Consider the following 20,810-nt stretch of genomic DNA (forward strand, 5'->3'; position numbering starts at 1 on the left):
TTGCTCACCACATGTAGAGGAGAGATTGAGATAGGAGGGGTGAGAGTAGAAAAAGGGGAGTATCCCGTCTCTTTGCCCTTCTGTGCTGCTGCAAACCCCCTCCCTCTCTCTATGATTCTATTTCTCTCTCTTTCCCCTTACTCATCTGTTTCTGTGGCTGTGCTGAGGGGAAGGACACCTGCCGCTCCCTGATGATTCAGCCTTTCAGCTGCTTGGAGCACCACAGACAAGACAGCATGTCCCTCCTGCCACTGCAGTGCTTGGCCGTCCTGTCCTCTACTCTAAAGCTACTGCAGCTGCAGCTGGCCAATCACGTCAACACCGCCTCTTCAGTCCAAGTGCTCAGGTGAGTGAGCTGCTACTATTCCAACACTCACTAGTAGACTGTGCAGAACATTTAAGGACTCTAAGCAATCTGTTTCTGCTTTTGCCTGCAGCAAATTTGATGATTCTATTTTAAGACTTATTTGTTTGTTTCTTTGAGAAAGCATGAGTAAGGATCTCCTTTCCCCTTGTGCGCAGAAGGCTGTCTACATACCCCCCAGATAGTTAACAAGGTTAGTCTCACTCTGAAGAGCATTTTATCTCCCAGCTCTCACTCTGCAGCCTCATGATGGAAAACATACTTGAGGAGACCAGTGGCAGGCAGCCACTATGTGATGCTCAGACTTAATAGTTGAGGTATTCAGAGACCCCTCATCCAGCACGTGGAAAGGATGACTGAGGGAATGGACGACTTCTCTGCAGGGCCTGCTTCCACTCCTGGATCAGCCTCCCCCACTGGATATACTTTTGATACTGGACAAGTCCCTGAGGAGAAACCAGAGGAGACAGAGGCAGCTGGCGAGAGTGGGGAGGAGGGCACAGAGGGAACTGCAGAAGGAGGTGGTAATATTGATGGGGAGCATTCGGGGGCTTTGGGAATAGTGGCCTTGCCAGGGACCTGCTGTGTGTGCATAGAGATGGAACAGATTAACAATTGCCTGCACTCTGAAAAAATCTGCATTCTGCCTATCCTGGCCTGTCTGCTTAGCTTAGCCCTCTGCACAGCTGGCCTCAAATGGGTCTTTGTGGATAAGATCTTTGAGTACGAACCACCCACTCACTTAGATCCTAAACGCATCGGACAGGACCCAATTATTATATCAGTTGACCCCACACTGGGATTAACTGTGTCAATTCCTCATTCATCTCCGTCCACTGTCTCCCTGACCACCGCCATTGCCATATCCCCAGGACATCCTGAGGTTTTAATGGAGGAGAAATCTAAACGAGGGCCGTATGTGTCTCAGTCTCCAGGAGTGACTCTGTCTGATCCCTCTGTTACTCTGAAATTCAACGCTGAACATCCCACCGTCCCAAAGCAGACCCCCCACCCTCAGACAACACAGGAATTAAACAACATCTTTATCCCAACAATCTGTAAGTACCCAACACTTGTTCACTCAAAGCACTTGGATTCATGTTTTTTTTAGAGAGGATGTCCTTTGTTCCAAAACTGGCCTCTAACATCATGACATATAATATAATAATGTGCATGGAGCACTAGCTAGAGTCCTGTTAAACCTTAAACTGTGATTTTCATCATCATAAAGAGAAACTAAAGGATTTGATGTTTCTTTCTGTTTCATCATTGATTTGCTAAATGCTGTGTTCTGTCAGCTGTGCCAGGAAGTGTCTGCGATCAGGGCTTCGCCTGAAAGCAGACATGTTGTGACTTGCACAGAGTAGCATAGAGGCCGTGACTAAGCCTCTGAAATATTTTTACACAGATAGATGACTTCCAACCTACTTTACCTCAACAGTGAGTGAATGTATAATTACTAGTATTCACTCGTTATTCCTCAAGTATTAAAGCTCTCTAAAATTATACCACAATGATCTTTGAAAACAACGGTAAATGGATGTTGTGAGGGTTTTATTTTTGATTATCATAGATGCTAGTAAAAGTATGAATCATCATATATGATCATCATCACATGAAAAAGTGAAAATCAATAAATGATGCATTACAAAACTGTAACTCGAGGCTGTGGTACAGGGAGACTTCCTGTTCACTGCATGTGCTCAATTTCAAGGTCAGAGCCTGCTGGAGGCTAATTGATGCTCTCCATCCCTCTCCATCCCTCTCCATCCCTCGCCATCCCTCTCCATCCCTCTCCATCCCTCGCCATCCCTCTCCATCCCTCTCCATCCCTCTCCATCCCTCTGCTGCAGGGAAAACAACACACTGACACTGTCTGTCTTGCCACCATGATGTTTCTGTTGTAGTCACATCATGTTGTGATGTATTACGCTGTACATTTTGTCTAGTGGATCTAAGGCAGAGGCGACGGTCAGTTGGATGAAGCCCCCCACCCCCACCCCAATTCTGCTATTGAAATGGGGGTTTCAGACACTGTAAACAATCTGAAAAGCACAGTTTGAAGCATACTAAGACCATGAACTTCCCACAGTGTTACCCCCTTTGCTAGAAGTTGTAAAAAAGCATTAGGTGACACCATATGTCAGGGAGAAAGCACATAGCTGGGTAAGATTGTGACATAGGATGATCCATCTCCAAAACCTCCAATGATATTTTATGACATGTTTTAACATGTATTGCCATTGTTGATCTTGAAGGGCCAAAACATCATAAAAGAGAAATGCATATTGAGCCAGAGTGCAACACATTTTACCTAAGACAAACATATACTCACTCACTCCAGCATCATTTTGAGAAGATGATGACTACTCATGACGCACAGCATCTCAGCTTTCAAATATGAAGTTGTCATATGTTGAAATTAATTAACAGTTGAAAAGTAAAACAACTGTAATCTAATAACTTCTGCTCCAATACTGATTATAGATCTATACCTGTGTTTTCTTCAGGATTAAGCAGACACTATAGGAGACACTGCAATGATATATTTTTGATAAAATTATGATTTTATGATTCATTCATGATTCTGATTCTGCACACCTTTGCTGTTTGAAATAATGTGATGGGCATAGCAAGGTGTGACGTCACCCATTGGTTTGCACTTGAGTTTAAGGCAAGCCATTTTGGTATTTAATAGAGCCACACTCTTATCAGTAATTACATTTTAGATATCCCTAATAGCTAATTCTCCTACTCTCCAATTCCTACTACAAAAATGGTATTCTCGCTAGTCAGAATGGTAATTAAAGATATCCACAACAACATTGTTTAATAATAGAAATTTAATTTCAAGATATCAACTTTGATTAGCCTACTACTCAAAAGTTTAAGTTATCTAAAAATGCTTAAAAACTTAAAGTGACTGCTTTAACATTTAATAGTGAGACTGGTTAGATTGGAAATAAGAGATATCTACAAATGGTATTCTGACTAGTAGATGTTGCATTTCAAGGTATCTCAAGCTTTATTTCTCCTAGTCAAAAATCTAAATAAATTCAAAAAAAAAAATCATTAAAAGGTCAAATCCACTTTAAAATGTATTCACTATACTGGAATACTGGATATGTTTTGTAGATATCTGCAATTCAGTTCTTCCCAGTAAAAATGAACATTTCAGATATCAACTTCTTCCTATCCATTATTGACATTTCAAATAAAGTTACATTGGTTTTATTGGTCCAGCCCACATTTGGACTGTATGTGGCCACGGAAGTAAAATGAGTTTGACACTTTAAGGTACTTCAGCTACATTGGCTTGAGACCACTGTTTATATATATAAAGCTGGACATGTGACATCCCCTGCTGGTTTACATTGGAACTGGATTGAAACCCAGGCTGTGTCTCAATTTAGGGGCCACATCTTTTGAAGTATATGGTCTACAAAGTCATGTCTGCTGTAGATTGCCAAGGCTGAACCGAGAGTTGTTAAATGAGATGGTCTGGTCAATGAAGGATTTCATATTTGCATCACTAGCTGTACCTTGACAACTGCAGTTGACAATTAGGACACAGCTAGTAGAAATGGAGCCAGAATTGTTTTGATTTAATTTACCAAAATATAATAATTTATAAATAATGATATAACCTTATATTAATAACTGAGTTTAAGACGTTTTAAGAACCTGCAGACACCCTTATTCCACTTCTTATGTCATTTATTAATGTTTCAAATAGTTGTTGAGACTGCTGTAAATTAAATAAACAATGAATTTAACAACAACTTTATTTTAATAAATTAAATATTTTTTACTTTTCAACTAATTTCTCGAGTAGAGAAAATAGTCTGTCCATTGTCACTGTGCTCTCCTCTGCTTCTCTCTGCACCCACATACATGCTGATAGCAGCAGCTCAGCTTCAAGACAACTACCCGACTGAACTTTGACAAAATCATCTCAACTCACATTTCCACTAACACCTAATTGACAGAGAGATGCAGTAATTATGTTATTCTGTGTGTAATGTAGCTATAATAAAAATTCAATCTGTTATATAGCTTAATCAAATTTAAGTTATATAAACTGATCTGTTCATTTATTTTAATACATTTATAGACTCATCTATTCATTTTAATACAATTATTGAAATGTGATGATAGAGGCAGCACTATTCAATAAACTATTTTACTATTATTATAAACACTGCCTATGTGGTAGCTACAATTGTTAGATTTTTTATCTGTGAGATCAACATTTATCTTGCACAGGGAATTATATAACATCAAAATGCCATAAATACATTACATCCACTGGTAAATCACCAAAAGAGCTGCACTAATCAGTTCAAGATAATGTTCTTCTGAGGATGATAATATATTATGGTCTTACCTAGAGAGCTCCTCACATCTCCAGGTTTACAAACAAGCGTTATTTTGGTCAACTGACCACATATTGGGAATCTGCATGGTTTCTATCTCGAGTGAAAAAATTAAAAATATTAAAACTTACTAAAGTAACATATTAACAGTCCTATAGAAAAATTACAGCAGCTCAGGCGAACTAAAATCTCTGCCATTGCTGCTTTTGGTTGGGCTGTGAAGAGTCCCTCTGTTGGATCTTTCAAATGGGACAAGAAAGCCACATTTCTTATCTTCATTTGAAGGAGTCTTGACAAACGTGGTCACACTGATCAGTTCTATCTCTGTGTGTCTGTATTTCCATTATATTACATGTTCACAATTTTTAGACTATAACACTGCTAGCTTTCTGTCAAAATAAACAAATATATACTCTCTACTATATTTTCTCCCTGCCTTTCCATGTGCTTAGATGGAAAGCTTAAGTCAGGGAGAGTAGCAGCAAAGACCACACATACAGAACAGAGCAGGCAACACTGACAACAGAATGATTATTGTTAAAGTCAACACAGCATGTAAGGAGAAGCTGTGAAGAAAGCAGACTGAAGCAGCTATAAATAAAGCACACTGTATGCGATTTGCCAATTGAAAGCACAGAAGGGAATCAGCTGAGCCATCAGCTGATGTGGGCTGGCTTTGAAATTCACAAATTCAATGCATAGAAGGAGCCTGCTTAGTATTCTGCTAATGATTAGCGCTTTGGAGGAAGCCTGCAGGATTGGTAGGAGGCAAAGGCAAGAGTCAAACCAAGCTACGGACATGGGTTTCCTCTCCTACGTGGCAAATAGAGGCTGTTGTTGGCTAGCTTAAGGTTGGCTTGGAGACTTGGAGTGTTTTAAGAATGTAGTGAAGTGGTGCGAGGTAATTGTTAAATCGGCCATAGTGAGATTGTGCAAAGGATCAAATATTCTGTGCATGCATGGAACTCCCAACATCTGAAAAATCTATGAAAAGCTGTGACTATTTCTGATAGTAAGTCAGACCGAAACACCTATTCCTTGTGATCAATGTTTCTCAAGTGAGAAAGTGAAAGGGAAACGTATAACGTATGACCAGTGGTTACCCCCTAAAATGCAGGCCATAACATTTGAGGACATTTCCAGAAGTAGAAGTGTCATACTGAACGCAAACCAAAAAGTGGCAAAATGCGGCTCGCCACAAAAATATCTTTTTTCTTCAACCAGCAGTGGGACCTTTCATTTCTGTCATTCTGTGTGCTGCAGTAATGTACTACTGATGTGAACCGAAAACCTCGTTTACAAATTGTTGACATATCTGATGGGCTGTGTTCTCTGAAGTGAGAACATAGTTAAACTTTTTTTTATAAGACGGGATTCTTATAAATAGTTTAGATCCTTGATAAGAGATTATTTGCACCATGGAGCGAAACATTGCTCTAGCTGTTGCCTTGGTGTGGGTGCCTGCCATCCTCCAGACATAGTGGCAGTGGAATGGCATGGGGAATTTCACCAGCTGGTCAAAGAGCTGAGGCTGGACCATGACTGTTTCCATCAGTACTTTAGGCAAAACATCAAACATGTAATGACTGACCTCACAGTGGCACTCTTGATCCCGTGTTAGCATTTCCTCATGGAACATCTGTCCATGAAGTATAAAGACTTAGAGATATCACTTTTCAAACATTCTTCCCATCAACTTTCCATTATAAATTAAACAATGTGTAGTGATATAAAATCAGTGGATTATGCTAGAACTAAGAATAGAACAAGTCATTTCCTTAAGGAGATGTATGTTTTGATATTGATATGAAATTTGTACGAATTAGTTAGATGCTGTAAAACGGTGAAATAAGTGATAATAAATAAGAGTGAAGATAGCATAGATTGAGAGTGGCTTTTGCTGCCGCTAAACCTTTGCAAATGAGACAAAAAGATAGCATGTAATTCACAAAGCACCCACAAAGGGTAAAATGCACAGCAAACTGTGCTGCCAAGCAAATGGCTTCATGGTCCTCCTATGTCTTTTGTTTATATGTAAATTAGGTAATAGGGGGTAAAATTTGTCCCCTTTCTATGCAAATAAGCCTCATTGCAAAACCTGTGTTAGCTGCCACACACAATTAAGGGAGAGTTACAAGCATCTTCAGAAAGTTGGTGTTAACTGTCCACACACTCACTCCTTATTCACTCTCTCTCTCTGTCTCTTCAAATCTTCAAGTTTGTGAGGCTTGGATGATATTGAATTGATACTGACTGTTATAAAGGTCAGACATGGAGGATCAAGGGCCCCATTTAATGATGTATAGCGCACTGTGTGAGGCGTGAGGCGCAAGTGCCTTTGGGGCGTGTCCAAATCCACTTTTGCTATTTTAGTGGTAAACCAATCAGAGTGTCATCAGGAGTGCTGTCACTTTGGCGGGTAGTTATTATAACGGCGCACTTGTCAAGCAATGTGTTTCAAGAATAAAACATGAGTTACTTTTGCTGAAAAGAAAGTTGGCTGATGAAGGTGTGTGTGGTTATACTGCAGCAGCCTGGTGTCATCAGCTGATTTAATAAACAGTAAGGCTGTGTGTAATGGCACTGTGCTCTGTGCAGCATCTCAGAGGCTGCAGACTTATCAACATATCAGTCCTTTAGTGTAACCAGCTGTGGATAAGAGACACTGTAAGAATCACCCACGTTCATTAACAAATTAATACAGATGTTTTAACCACAGATGTTCAGATGATTTTCTTGTTGATAAAATCACTAAGTAGCAGCAGAGCATCTTTCCTCCAGAATCAGACCTGGTTCTGAGACCCATTCTCCACAAAAACACCAACAACTCACTTTGTGCTGCATATTTTCACGTCTCCTCCCATCAGGTCAGCGTGCATGCAGCTGCACCACACAGACATCGTGGCGCTTTGTTTTTATTTATTTATCTTTTAATTACAACTTTGGTTCTCTTTAAAATGGTTTTGTTCAGTCATGTAGTAACAGGTAAACTCGGCAGGGTTTTAAGTATCTAAATCTGTATGAATCTATATTGTTGAGTCATCTCAAGAACATGTGTTAAATATTGTTCAAAAACTGTTTTAATCATGTTAACCTTTCATACAGTTGTTAGGACTGTCTGCAGCAGCTCTCTCCACGGTGCTGACCCCTCTACCCTAACAAACACTAGCTTCATTCTCATGTCATCTCTTATTTTTAAAATTAATTAAATATGATAAATATTATGACTAACCAATATGACATGTATTTTTTAATATGTTGATGTAATAGGCTACTTTTATTTATTTATTTATTTGTATGTTTGTGTGCCGCTGCCTGTCCCTGTGTGTGTAACAGAGTGTACGCTCACTGTGCACCCGCCTATTAAAATCTTGATAATGTGCCCTTAAAATAACAAAGAAATATGCGCCAGTGACTTCAGACCAGGTTTTTTTTGTCAGTAGCGCAATCGCTTTCCTCTGCCTTAAAATAGTAACGTGCCTGACCACGTGCCTGACCACACCTCATTTTGAGACCTACAAGCCCATCCGCCATCCGCTGTGTGCCGGGTACAAGGCTTATCTCGGATTTTAAATTAAAATTTAACCTGGAATGTGTGTGTAACAGCTGACCTATAGGTGTGAAGCAAAAGACAGAACACAGATTATTAATTGTCAGATCCTGACAGTTATTACAGCTGTGCCACATGCATAAACGTGCAGTCTCTTTCTCAGTTTGGAGACGCACTCACTGTTTTAGCTGCTGTTTGCAACACACACAACATCAGTACAGATGTTTCTGTGAAATCAGTGACACCTGAACAACATTATTATAAGATTCAGACATTAACCTACAACCCAGTCTCACAGCACGTATCACAGCTACGTTGGTCCACAGTGTAAAATGTAGTCATCTCACAATTTGGCCTCATTAATTGTGAGATGGCTACGCCCTATTCTTTTCTATAGGACTGCGTTCACGTCACATGACATTCAAGTTTTTGTCTGCGAAAACAAATAAAATGGTGATCTCAAATCACTTGTTAAATGTAACCTCATCAGCCTGTCACCAATATTACTGCTCTTCTAAATCTCTTCTCATCTCAGAATATTCACAGAAAAATAATAAAGACAAGAAGGTTGTTGAATTAATATTACAGCGCGTGGCCGAGCAAAACGTTGTATTCCTACAATTTTGTGGCACACTTGTAAACTACTTGGTAATAAGTGATAAACTAGACATCACATACATTCACTGAACAGAGACTGTGAAAACAAAATGCATATTTCTCGCTAGAAATATCAAAACACATTTTAAGGCTGAAACTATCTTAAAATATTAGAATTAAATGAATGGCAGACATTTTATTTGTTTTCGCAGACAAAAACTTGAATGTTATGTGACGTGAACGCGGTCCTATAGAAAAGAATAGGGCCGAAAAAACGTAGCCACCTCACAATTTATGAGCCCCAATTGTGAGATGGCTACATTTTACACTGTGGACCAACGTAGTTGTGATACGTGCTGTGAGACTGCTGTGGGTTGTAACCTAACACATTTCAGATCTGCTTGAGTCACAATAGCTGTAGTCTATGCTGATGGACATTTCTTTTGATTATGTTATAGATTGGAAATACTAAATAAGTCAAATACACAAAAGTTGGTTTGTGGTTATGAAGACCTGTGTGTGTGCACATCTGCTAATTAAAGACATGCAATTTGAGGCTTTTGTGCTCTCTGCAGATTTCATTATGGACCAGTCTGTGTGCTGAACTATGGAGAGAAGCCTGAAACACTAGAAACCGCTGCACTTAGATGTAAAACAAGGGAAAATTGATCTTAACTTCAAAACATGAATGTGTTTGTGCCGGCATACCATTGCGCAAAATCTTTTGTGAATAGGACCTTAAAATGAGGCAGATTGCAGATGTTGGGCAATTTACAGTGCTGTTAGAGGGTGCAATCCATTCTTTGTTGATCGCACAATAATAAAAAAGTAAAGCTTTGAAGACCAATGACGCATTCAGCATCATTCTAATAAAGTTTTGAAGAATTGAAGAACAAAAGTGTAAATGTTTGTCAGTATTCACACCAATAAAGCTTTGAAGTGCAAAATGTGTAAAAAAAAAAAAAACTGTAATTTTACAACTAGGTATTTACAGTTTTTCTTACACGTTCTCTGGAAGCATGGCTCATTATTTTATTTTCTGGTACAAATAGCCTCGGCCACACAGAGAGCTATTTGCACCCTAGACGTATAACAACGTGAAAACATGGCGGACATTCATCTTCCACGCCAGAAGAAAAGGGCGAATTTAGAAAGGTTTCATCTCTAATGTTTGTTCTAAAGACATTTCTGGCGGGAAAGTTGTATTATATTTTCATAATCTTTCCTCAGTGAATGCATACAAGCGTCAGTTTGTCAGTTAGAAATTATTTGTCGCCAATATCTATCTTCCGTATTAGCAAATATATTGGGCTGTCACATCACTATGTAGGACCGAAGCGGTGGCGTAATGGGCAGCGTGTCCGTCATTAGTTCAGGAGACTCTGGTTCGAGTCTTTGCAGCAGCAGTTATATATTTATAATGTTTTCAGCGGAAAAACTCTGCTACATTTTCACTTGTTAAGTAAATGCATACAACCTGAAAATATCTGAATTTGCAACCTTCAGGTTGTTATATGATGGAAATCAAATCTTGACAGATAAGTCTATGGTTGCCATGGATACCAAATACATTTCAGACCTTTGTAGTCTCAGGCATTGGCCATGAGACGCATGCCTTTCAAGCTGCTCTCACGCTCTCACGCTCACACCTGACATTTTTTTCACGCTGGAAAGTGATAGATCTCACCGGATAGAAATGATTATACAGAAGACAACAGAGACGTATATTTATCCCACTGTGTAGGTGGGATACGGGACAGCGGCGGGTGCAAATAGAACACTTTGCTATATATACCAGGGTACAAATAGCATACACTTCTAATTGTACTGGGGTGCATATAGCATTCATTGATATGAGCACCAGGGGTGTAAATAGTCTTTGCCTTATTTTAAACTCTAAACACAAATAAAAAACTCACACACAAAACCTAAAACTCCAGGAATCTCTCATTCAAAACAATATTATTAAGTGAAATTTTGTCTTCAAATGACAAACACACACCATCATATGAACAGACATTTCTGAGAACAAATTGAACACGTATGCACTCAATGGAAAACACGAAAAACTCATTACTAGGCCTCTTGCATTTCCAGTATTACATTCCATTGTCCATACAGTAGCTTGTTGTTGATATGTTTTCATACTCAAATATAAAACAGTAGAACAATAGAATTCATTTTTATTCTGAAATACTATATACATATCAGCAACCACAGCTAGATTTGTAAAATGTTCTTCATACAGAATAAACATAGAAAAGAAACAGAGTTTCCTGTAAATACTATAAAGAAAATGATGTTGCATCAACATCGTGGACAGTTTCAATTATGTAATCAGAGGGAGTCTACATCAGAGCCCACAGTGCAGCACAGACTCAAAATTAGTTTTAAAAACACGTTTGAGCACCTAAACGCCACACAAGCAGCTGATGGTCTGTTAGTCTAGCAAGCTAATCCTACATAAACATATGGATGACAAGATATGTTTACAGGCATCCGCAGATAGAAATACACGAAAGAGCAGGAGGAGTTATCAGATAATTAGAGTAGTTATAATTAAAAGTAAAATAAGTTCTCTCTCTTTCCAATTGCTTATGTGATATGCTACTTCACTTTAAAAACAAATATTACTGTCATTTAACTATAGTTTTAATGTAACTATTTTGCACATTGACCATACACAGTTGGTCCAGTCATATACTAGGTTTTGACCTAGTCTAGTGGGTTATATTTATATAATGTTAATAACAGACCAGTATGCTGGTCTATAATGATATATTACATTATATTCCTCCCTCTTTTGATCATTTCCCTCACTGACACTCCTAGACCTTGTCCCTCATGCTAGCCCTGCCAGCACCATTAAGCAGATCAGCATCTAGGCTGCACTGCTCTACATGTTGCACCCCTATCTACACTTTTCTGGTCATCTTTGTAAAAGGATGTGAGACAGGAAGTTGACAGAGCCATGACCACGTGCTAGATCAGATTACACTAAGAGGAAAGGCTTTTGTAGAAGAGGTAAGCAGAAAAATCTAATTACAAGTTGGAAGTTAAGTGGTGGTGACACTGAAGTCATTCAACTGTGATGTTCTTTGTTCATTATGTATATTTAACATTAGCTTTTTACTTCTTTTCAATTGCAATTTGGTTCAAAATATGAAAATGTTTTTTTCTTCATTTGTGAAGATTACAAAACACAAGACACACAGAATTGTTATTACTGTTGCATGCTGGGAAGTCTTGAGGAAAGTCAACCTAGTTCTCTATAATTATATTTATAGTAAATGGCCATGTGGCTTTTTCTGATACCAAACCCACTGAACCCTGTGCCACTATTAAAAAAACAAAAACAAAACAACAACACCTATATTATCTATAGTGATGGGAATAACGCCGTTATAAATAAACTGCGTTACTTTTTTCAGTATCGAGTAATCAAATCAATTACTGTTTCCCCCGTTACAACACCGTTACCTTTACTGCCAAAAAAATGCGGCGTTACTTCTTCAGACCTCAACTGAAGCGGTTTTCTCTCTCTCTCTCTCTCTCTCTCCCTCTCTCTCTCTCTCTCCCTGCCACAGAGTGGCTGCACTTAGAGGCATTGTCATTACCTGATGTGAGTCGCTACCCGATGTGAGTCACACATGCGCAGTTGAGTCTGCCAAGGTCCGCCATATTGGACAGTTATGTACGGCAACTCCGCTTGGAAAAAACACATTATTCTCCCGACTCAATCACGATTCGTGTTCGTTCAGTTAGCTAACGTTAGCATCGAAAAGCTAGAAAGCTAATAACAACTGTTTTACATTTAGTCATTTAGCAGACGCTTTTATCCAAAGCGACTTAGAAGGTAGAATAACATTCAAGCTACATTGCAACAGAGACATGTTACACTACGTTACAAATACGTTACTGAAGTTACATTATGTACTTACTTCGTTACTTGACATCACAACGGTCCTGTTGTTTCCTCAGTCAGCTGTTTCGTCAGTGGATGGAAAGTGCTTCACTGAAAACAGGCAGGTAGAGGAGGAGGAGCGGACGGAGAGCGAGGGGAAGGCCAGCGGAAAGGGGGGGGGGGGGGGGGGGGGGGGGGGGGGGGGAGGTCTGAGCCAGTTTTGTTTTGGTTACATGCAGTCCAGAACTGTGACGTCTAGCGTGTGAAATAAATCGCATTTAGCCCCTTTAAAGTTATTTTCTATGGGTTCTGTGTTGCGACGCAGTGCTTTCTTCTTTTGTGGTCTAACGTTAGGACTCGGAGAGTCTTCCACAGGATATAGTTTGGCGTAGGTATGGCACCGTTTAAAAGCTTGATTTATACTTCTGCGTCACGTCAACGGCGTAGCTACGTGTAGCACTCTGCGTCGACACGGACCCCTACGCCATCATGGAAACGCGGACTGCAAGGGCTGTGATTGGTTTGCTTGGTAGCAAAAAATATACAGAGTAATAATTAATAAATAGAACAATGTTGTGTGATAATCATGTGCATTACAACAAAACACTGCAGAAACTCAAAATCTTCTAGTCAAAATAAATCTCATTACACTTAAAATAAGACTCATCACCAAAAAAGTACTTGTTATTAAACAATTTTTACTTGTTTCAAGCACATTTTCACTTGAAATAAGTAGCACAATCTGCTGTGGAGCAAGTTTTTTTAAAATACTTGTTATAGGAAAAAATAAGAAGTGGCCATTACACAGAAAATAAAGTGTGAAATTGTCTGTGTCATACCTGGGAAGGGACTAGAGACACCGATAACCATTCAGGTTAATTGCACCGCGACAAAACACGACACAGAACTTCGAAAGGTGCACAACGGCGTCGGGGCACCAGCATAGTTACGGAGTGAAGGTTACGTAGTAGCATAAATCAGCCTTGACTCTCCGCGGCCTCCATCACTTCCACTGCCGTTTCCATATCCTCCCCCGGAGTCAGTTATTTAGCGGTTGGAGCCTTTTGAAGACGCCGAGCTAGCAAACAGACAACTCTGACGGTTAGCAACAGCATCAGCTCGTTGCAGGCAGAGAAAGGCCACGAAAAACAAAACAAAAACGGGTCAAGGTTTCACCAACAGACCTTACAGCTATGTACTAATGTTCTAAAAAAATATTTACATGTTTGTTGGCCTTAAGCAAGCAAATTCAAGTCTCAAACGAAAAAAGCTTCGGCAGCACACAGATAAAGCGTCTAACAGTGGCGCCATCTTGGCAATCTCCCCCGGTTAACTGGGTTGTAATCATAGCAGACATCATAACTCTCCCGTACGTTTCGGGAGTCTCCCGCATATTGATAGCGGCTCCTTGACGCCCGCAAATGAGACACAATCTCCCGGAATCTGGCGCGAGCAAGCAAGAGTTGTTTTTATACTAGACATCATGCTTTGATACTGTATATCATCTCATCCCTCTCTTTCTCAGTCTCCTCAAGTGTAGTGTTCACCAGACACCAGTAGTACACTTTGGGCCTGATTTACTAAGATCCCAAATAATGGGTACTAAATTGCGTGCACACTGCAATGGATTGTGCGTTTCGTTTGTGTGCGTTTTGCGGGTGATCTTCTCAGAATAACTGTGTAAATGAAAACAGGTGCAACAGGGTGGAGACAGCAGTATTTAAATGAGGGTTTTGTGTCTTTATGGAGAGTTTGGACGAGCAGAAAGCTGCAAAAACAAAATGACATTTTGAAAAAAGAAAAACCAACACATAGAGAGTATTTGTGACGAAGTCAATGCTGTTGGTAAAACCAAAAATATTCCACTTATATATTAACACAGGTGGGGGGAAAGAATCCGTCCTGTGTGTATTCTGTCATTGTGCCTCCGTCTCCTCCTCTCTACAGTAACAGAAGTCATCTGTGAGCAGTGAGCAGCAGGTTAATACCTGTCCTTCAAAGGTATTATTTATAGACACAGTTAGTGTCAGAAATAAGACCTTCAGGTTTGGTAAATCACAATGTGTGTGTTAAATAACATATTTACATTTTCTCCTCCCTGTATTTTGCACACTGGGGTTAAAACGTCTCATATTACATATTCATTATGGTAAACTACTAAATGGACAGCGTGTACTATCTTACACAGTTGAAAGACGCAAACCTCAGTGTGCTGTGTTAGTAGATCAGCTTGCACAGTTTTTTGCGGGTGATGTCAAGTTTGCAAATGTTTCTACACACACAGACCTTTAGTAAATCAGACCCTAAGTGTTGCCACAAGTGATATGAAGATGAGGCACTGTGTAAGTGTATATTTAAAATTTAAACTGTATTACCTTTATCTACGGTCTACTGTACATGTGGAAGGGACAGGTGTTTGGAAAGGCCTGGAGACACAATAAAAACTTTTTTCACAGTAATGTTGGCCTGTGATGAGTCAAATGTTTAAAATTGAATATGATGCTGTCTCACTGCCAGGGATGTGTTTTTCGTTAATGCAATGTTTGAAGAACATTTTAACTGCTTGATGATTTTAATAATGTTATAGCTGTATAGACATATCTCCTGAAGAAATATTCACCTTTTGATAATCCAAAATCTCTATCAGAATTATGTCCTCCTGTTAATTTTGAATGTGTAACTACCTGGCTGCTAGTGATTTAAGGAATACTCCACCAAATACAGATTGTGAAAACATACCCACTGCTTGTAGGCTTGAAAGGTGGCTCTGAAACACCTGCAGCATGCTTCCTTTGGCTGGATTCACACCAGTTATAGTGGACTCTCATAACAGTGACTAAGTTTGTCTCCAGAGTTTAAAAATCGTTTTATAAAGTTCTTTACCATCTTCTGCTGACTGTGCACTCATTATGTTCCAAATACAGAATTTACATTTTCACCAAATTATGACTTGGTTGTGATCTTCAAGACAAAAAAGCTGTAAATGGAAATGCATTGGTTAAAATAGTCTGAACATACTGAGAATATAGATGGAGAGTCTAATAGTGAAGGAGTTGTTTGAGACTTTTTCTACCTGCAGTAGTCATACTGGATCTCTATTAACATCCATAGAGTAGTATCTATTCTGACTATAGTTGCCTTTTAGAACAACCTTTCAAACCTACAGACAGGGAGTGATTAACACTTTGAAACATAGGTTTTGTTGGAGTATTCTTTAAGGTATTCAAACCACAGAGGAGGTTTGAATCACTCAGAAAATGTGCATCCAGAATGGTTTAGCTAAGATAGCTAAGAATAGTTTGCTTTCTCTTTACAAATGCTGGTTGTGTCTGTGTTGTTTTCTTGTACTAATAATGGTTGTCCTCTGCAGCTGCCACCAGCACTACCACAACAGCAAAGACCTCCAGTCATGTGACGCGCTGCAGTGACAGTCAGAAGAACTACTGTGTCAATGGAGGGGAGTGCTTCACCCTTGAAATCATGCCTGGCAGCACAAAGTTTCTTTGCAGGTAGGACATGAACAGGAGACTAAGATCAAATTAAGTTTTGTACTTTTTAAGTGAGAGAAAAAAAGTTAGTGTCAGCCTAATTAATGTTGAAATCAGCTGAGCAGCACAGGAAATGCTGGTTGTCTATCTGACTATTAACCTTATTTTCTGGAGCTATTTACCCCAAATACTGGCTGTCCTGATTTGGATCAACCAACTTTTAAGCTGATAAGCTGAAAAGCTCCTAAAACTAATGCAAGGCAATCAGCTGTGCAGAGAGCACATTAACATTTATGTTAATGAGCTATAGCTGATATATTGTTATGCCATGTTTGTTGTTTAAACTGGTGAAACACAGCAGCTAACTGAATGATTTGCACATTGCTAATAAAATCAAGTGAAATATATCTGTTATTTGATCAGCCTTGTAGTGTAGCAAATCTGGTATTCTATCAACCTTGAACCAGCGTCCAAATTAAACAGGCTTTTGCAACCCAGTATGGTATAGTACGCATGACTGTGCTCTTCGAAGTAGTGAATGTGTGTGAGGTCTCCAAGCTGATTGCCCCAAAGATGCTTCAGGAGTGTCACTTTAGTTTCTCTGAGAAAGAGACTTCCCACCATCACCTAGATCTGTGGTGTGAGAGCCATGCAGAAGACGAGCAGATGAACAATCTAATATTCTCAATCTCATGTTCTGAGTTAACAGAAAAGGTGAATCACCTTATTTCTCACTTCTTTAGGGAAGTTGAAAGAACCCATCACAGGAAAAGAAAATCTGCATCTATCTGTACTGGTTATGATTTTGGTGTTCATGTCATGGAACTTCTGTTTTTTCTTTATCATGAATTAAGAATAATAGGAAAGGGCATGTCAATCACTTTCATGCTTGGCCAAGGTCAGAGTATGTGCCCACTGTCGAACAGCAGTGGTGATGGTGATCTGAGCTCTCAAGAAGAGGGGGTAAACCTACTGTAGTGGCAAAGAACACCCCCATCAGGAAGCAGAATTTGCAGTAAAAACTCTGGATCAAGATGAGTTAAAAGACAAGATGTGGGATCTGTGTGCCTCCGTGCACATCTGTGCTGAGCTTATAGAAGAGGGAGCCCTCTTGTTTTCAATAGTGCACTGAAGGAAGACCTGACCTCTCCAACCTTCCATATCCTGGACTGAAGGGCACAAAAACTAGCTTTTTGATGGAAAATGTAGAACTGAGCTCTGTATAGTGTGTTATTACATCACACGAGCTGTCATGACCACCATTGTCAGAAAACATAATGCACTTGTGCCCCCTGTAGCCACCAAAATGCTGCCACAGATATTCTCCTCCTGAATGAATGACACAATGCAAGGAATAAGGGTAACTGGAGTAAAACATACAGAGAGCTATGGACCATTCAAAGCACACTATACATTCTGATAAGATCCACTTCTGTCCGGCTGAACCTACACCAGAAATCGTCAAAATTCTCCCTGAAATTCATTTGTGTGGGCTGAAGATCATCTTCTCCTGAAGAAGGAGAAGATGATCAATTTCTGTCCTGCTGGTCCTCTGTCATAAGCTATCATTTGTGGGGTGGCCAGTTGCCATGTTTATAATTCCTCTCTGGAATGAACAAAGCAAAGCATATTGTAATGCCATTGTAGTGAAAAGACCGTGAATGTCATATTAAGCATAACATTTTCCAATATTAATCAAATAACATTGAGTTAAACACACAACAGATGGGTTAGCTAGTGGATTAGCTAAGCAGCACTAGTGTTACTTTAGCTTCTACTGTCGAACAGGTGACCTTCATCTTGCATTTTGTGGTGGTCTTGAAGATTATCTTGCAATGGTTTCCAGCATTTTTTCAGAACAATATGAACCCACATCTGGATTAGGGGACTTTGGAGCACTAAAGAAACTTGTAATGCCATATTAGAATATTTTACAAAAGGGCATCTGAAGTTTAATCTTTAATTTAATTTATTTTTTGAGTTTGGGTTTTTGTTTACATTGGTTGATTCTGCATATGATGATATAAATCCAATGCCAATGTTTGTAATGTCCACTTTATGTGGTAATGTGCTAAATACAGTAAGGATTTAGGGGCCAAGGTGGTGGATTAGTGTGTAGCACATGACTCAAGCAGGAAAACAGTTTTTGTGCCTTGTCACAAACCTACAATTAGCATTGGCATTTTATTAACTGTAACCTGTATTTGCCCAACATTAATAATGTACTTTAGTTGTTTAACCTTCACTATACATCAGACATAGTTGATTTGCCTGGCGTTCCTTACTTTAACCATACTATAGCTGTCCTGCACTGGTATCATGGAAAGTAAGAATTTTATAAAAGTGGGAGTTGGGCCATTACAAACATTTTCAATGGACTTAATCCAGGGTTTTGTCGAATTAGTCATATCCTTGATCCTTCCATGTTTGTGACAGTACACTGGAGAAGTACAGTAAAGGAATGTATTTCTTTGTGTTTGTCCATGTCACATGTCTGTGCAGTTTATCTTTTTTCCTTTCTACCCATCAACCAGGTGCTTGTCGGGATTCACTGGGCACCGATGTGAACAAGCTGTGCTTAAGAAAGTCTCAAACCCAAAACGTATGTGAACACAACTGTATTCAGTCCCACATGTCATTGCTGGTGTTTCACCCCTGTCATATTGTCGCCAAGAAATGGTGAATAAATCCATGTTTAAATCCTGTAACCCTTGTTCTATGACCTCAAGTGGATCCTCCAAATGGGTCTAAAGGCTTAAGTACTCCTTTGCAGAGTAATGCACTGAAATTTGCATGTACCTCACATCTCATCACATCCCCTCCATGCTGTTCAAAGCAATGACTTACCTTCATCTCAGGTTGAAGTGGTTTGTCCTTTCTGGAGATATGACCCACAACCTACTACTACTCTTCTCATTCAGCCTTACTCCATCCCCTATGACTGTTATACAGTCTACGCCTCTGACACCAAAACATTGGATAACACTCTGCAGTAGAACTTTTTTCCCAGTGGTCAAGTGCTAAACTGACCAGTGTATGGTTGGGAAAGCTTTAATGATTGTGATGTTTCAAGATTAAACTTGTTTGTTTTTGTTTTTTAATCATGTCTTGCATAGCGGTGACTTAAGGGACCACTGGAGTGGCTAATGCCACATCAGGACTAAAAGAGCTCTCCCCGGGAACATTACATCCCTTATATAGGATTACATTGCAGGCAAAGGCTAGGCTTATCCTAAGTGACTTCCTATGTACATGCAAATTTCAGTCTGCTGCTAAGAGAGTATTCAAACCTATAGAGCTTGACAGAGTGCCTGCACAATATAGAACACTTTGCATAATCTCCCTAAATTGAAGATCATAATTCAATACATTTGGATGAAGGTCTGAACACAGACTATAGCTAGACATAATTGTCTAGCTAGCCCTTCCTGCCAACACCAGTGATGACTGTTGTGGGTCTTTCACAGCTCTTGAAAATCTAACTCCCTTTCTCTTCTCGTCTTCTTTCCTTTGTTTCCTACTCAGGTGTCCAAATGAATTTACTGGTGATCGCTGCCAAAACTATGTAATGGCCAGCTTTTACAGTATGTCTATTACCTCTTCTATCTGTTCTTGGATTAGAGCATGCTCAATTAGTAGTTATTGTGCTGTGTACTTGTAATGTTATTTTTCTCCTTAAATCTGTTATTTTTGCAGTCCATTGTTTTTGCATGTTGGAGTTAGTTTCTATGGATTATTTTGTATTTTAAAGCTGCATGTAGTTCTGTAGATTTGATTGAAAATATTTTAAAATTAGTACATTTAAGTTGTAAAAGAACTGCATTTATATAGTGCTTTTCCAGTTTTGTTGACCACTCAAAGCACTTTACAATATATGGCAACATTTACCCATTCACACACACAGTCATATACTGATGACAGTAGCTGCCAAGGAACAATTTGGGGTGCAGTGTCTTGTCCACAGACACTTTGGCTTGCAGGCTGGAGGAGCCAGGAATCGAACCACCAACCTTCTGATTGGTGAATGGCCTGCTCTACCTCCTGAGCCACAGCTGCCCCATTTTTAAATTGAGGGAATCATTTGCCAGTTTTCTTATTTTTCCCTTCTGTTTGTCAATATTCCAATCTTTCCTTTCTGTATACTTAAATGTAACCTTTAGATATACTGTAGCAATGCAGGGATGGATCGGTTGGGATGGAATGGGGTGGCAGCTGCCACATGTATATATATATGTATATATGTCTATGTATATATATGTATACACACACACACACACACACACATATACATTACTGTGCAAACCACCATCATACAAACAGAAAATAGAGGAAATATGTACACACAATTTAACATTAATTACCATCTTTTTCAGCTGACACACCTCAAAGTCCCTCATCACTTTGCTTATAGTCCGCATATATACAGATACAAAAGTCTTAGGCCACCATTAGACTTGTTGTTTAGCAATGCTATAATGATATATAATTATTTCTCAGTCTCTTTAATAGAATACAACCAGAAAACCTTAAT

The 20,810-nt window shown here is 39.3% G+C and overlaps 1 protein-coding gene across 1 annotated transcript in view; it reads left to right on the forward strand.

Annotated features, from left to right (window-relative positions):
• Positions 1–716: 716 nt before the first annotated feature.
• The window catches only part of nrg1 (neuregulin 1), a 54,729-nt gene continuing 34,635 nt past the window's right edge, over positions 717–20,810 (forward strand). The window contains 3 exon segments of the mRNA XM_062434221.1: positions 717–1,422; positions 16,150–16,300; positions 19,805–19,863. Of these exon segments, the coding sequence (XP_062290205.1) occupies positions 717–1,422; positions 16,150–16,300; positions 19,805–19,863 (916 nt within the window).

The sequence above is a fragment of the Scomber scombrus genome, chromosome 15 (genome assembly GCF_963691925.1).
Source record: "Scomber scombrus chromosome 15, fScoSco1.1, whole genome shotgun sequence".
NCBI lineage: Eukaryota > Metazoa > Chordata > Actinopteri > Scombriformes > Scombridae > Scomber > Scomber scombrus.